At 36.7% G+C, this 2,523-nt stretch overlaps 1 protein-coding gene across 1 annotated transcript; it reads left to right on the forward strand.

Annotated features, from left to right (window-relative positions):
• The first annotated feature begins 348 nt into the window (after positions 1-348).
• On the forward strand, positions 349-1,015 carry LOC106517690 (myelin-associated glycoprotein-like). Its single transcript, XM_014008670.1, has 2 exons — positions 349-515; positions 608-1,015. The coding sequence occupies exons 1-2, from the start codon at positions 440-442 to the stop codon at positions 970-972; spliced, it is 441 nt and encodes a 146-aa protein (XP_013864124.1). The 5' UTR covers positions 349-439; the 3' UTR covers positions 973-1,015.
• The last annotated feature ends 1,508 nt before the right edge of the window (positions 1,016-2,523 follow it).

Raw genomic sequence — 2,523 nt, forward strand, 5'->3', positions numbered from 1 at the left:
CTTTTCTGCTGTTGTAAAATCAGTAAATAGTTTATTCCTGATTAGTCTTTCTTTGAGGCCCTGTCAGACTGTGACTTATTTGACAACTTATGAAAGTTTTGTCTGAATTTGAAAATGTCTACACTGAAGATGGAATAAAAAAAATCAACTGGAAGCCTCTTTTGGACTTATGCATACACCAATGTTAACGATTATATCAAATTATATAACATATAGGAATCGTTTAGTCATAAAAATGTTTTCAAAAGATGGCATAAGTTGTCTAAAACATTATAGTGTGGCAGGGCCTTTAGTTAAAGTTAATGGGTGGGTCAATAACACATACATGCCCAGTGCACGTGTGGAACTTCTTCAAAAGTGGAACAGAAACTTGACGAATCACRCGTCATGGCACATAAATAGCTGCAACACATCCAGCATTTCTGTGCGACTTTTTTTCATGYGCAGGCCGGACCCTGAAGAGAAGATGGGCGCTTCAGGCTGGGCTGTCTTTTTTACATGCATTTTGTGTAAAGGTATGATTCGTTTTGATCAAATTTAGGTCCAGCTCTACACCAGATTTAGTTCTGAATGTCTAACTTCMCTTTGTTCCTACACTTTATTGCAGTTGTTAACAGTGAGTCTTCCTTGTGGAAATCTACGATGCCATCCTCAGTTAAAGGTCTGAGTGGGTCCTGCGTGGTGATCCCGTGCTCTTTTTCGTACCCGAATCCACCGAAGACGCCCACTGAGTTCAAAGGAATGTGGTTCGTTGAGACAGTCACCATCTTTCACCCACAACAATCTGAGATACAGCAGAACTACCGGACTCGGACGAAGCTGCTGGGAGACGTTAAGAATAAAAATTGCACTCTGATGATTGATCCTCTTCAGTCGAAYGACACGGGGCCTTTCAGGTTCAGGATTGAAATAAAGGGCTTCGACAATTATTCCTACAATGAAAGAGTCTCCATTTCAGTGCGGAGTAAGTAAATCTACATCCAAATAACATCTTTGAAACTACAAAATAACTCCAGTGTCACTATGAGAATGCTTAGTACTCAGGATGTTTTAACACTTTTGTATATGTGTTGTGGATATAAAAAAAACAGAAAATGTAGTCTTTTGTTCGTTTTGGTCAAAGCTTCAAAGAGCCGCTGCAGAGGGACCAAAGGGTTGCATGTGACCCCAGAGTCGCAGGAAGACCCCTGGCCTAGATTCTATTTAATGGACTGTATTTCACCCACCACTTTTCATGCCCGAGTTTTAAGCTAAGATCATAATGAGAAGGCAAAAATGGGACCTCCACAAGGGGGGCAGCAGCTCAAGTTAAAGTAAATATTCAGAGAATGTGCAAAACTATATATATAAATGAAAATGTTTAAAAAATGGAATCAAACATAATTATATGTCCATAATATCAAACCACATTCCTCTGTTCATCTCATCAAACTGAGCTGTGAACAAATAAAAACGGATCGTTTACTATTCTAATTATAGTTTGTGCTTAAATTTCTCTTCCTCATTTCAAGYTTAGATTCACATTTTCTTATTCTTTGAAAGATTTACTGGAAGTGGTGCAGAGTTTAAGGAACCTTACTGCACCGAAAACCTTGAAATTTAACAAAGACTGTTAAACTATAGCTTTTGGTTATTTTAAGGAAAAACTTCTTAAAAAAACAGTTTTCTACTCTTGTTTATTCTTTTTACAACCCTTTTTGGTAAGTATTTGTGGTGTTTTGTTTTTGAGCAGCATGAGGATTTGTGACTTTCACAGAATGTGAGATGTATCATTTCAAGTTATATTTGGGAAATCTCACAAGATGTGTTAGTGTTCAGAGAACTGACAAAGGATACAAATATCAGACCCTACCACAACCAATGTTCAGTCAATAGCCAAGATGAACTGATTTAGTCATTTCTAGATCTCTCTCCTGCAATTTATCTTTAAAGGGATCTCAAGTTGTAATCTTCAACATTATTTAATAAACATTTACTTCAACTACAAAATCAAGACTGTAAAAATATTCTTGGCTGTTACGCTGTTATAAATTTWAAAAAAAAAGCATGTCACACGAACGTTGTCACTAGACAATGTCCGGTTTCAGAGAAGAAATAGAAATGACTCAGTATGAAACTGAAAATGTGGATGAAGGACGACAGAGCTGCTTCGCTCACCTCAACTTTAGCCTGTTAGCTTTTATTAAGCTCCCAAGCTAATATACGTATATGGTGATATGATGTTAGTTTTAGAGCTAATATTCACATCTCAGTAATATTTACATAAGGTGCTAGCTTCTGAGCTAATGATATTAGCTCTGGAGCTAACACTAATATTATTAACTTGGGAGCTAACGCCACATATTAATATGTATTTGGCAATAGCCAGTGCTATTTTACTAAACATCATCCTGTTCAATCATTCCAAACCAYACTATTGTGCAGAACATATAGACAATAGAAAAAAATCTAAATTTAGCTTTTTAGCCTTGACTCTGTGTTTAAGTCTTAAGTCAGAATGCATTGCGTCAATAACAACATGGC

Source organism: Austrofundulus limnaeus, unplaced genomic scaffold (genome assembly GCF_001266775.1).
Source record: "Austrofundulus limnaeus strain Quisiro unplaced genomic scaffold, Austrofundulus_limnaeus-1.0 Scaffold52, whole genome shotgun sequence".
In the NCBI taxonomy this organism is placed as follows: domain Eukaryota; kingdom Metazoa; phylum Chordata; class Actinopteri; order Cyprinodontiformes; family Rivulidae; genus Austrofundulus; species Austrofundulus limnaeus.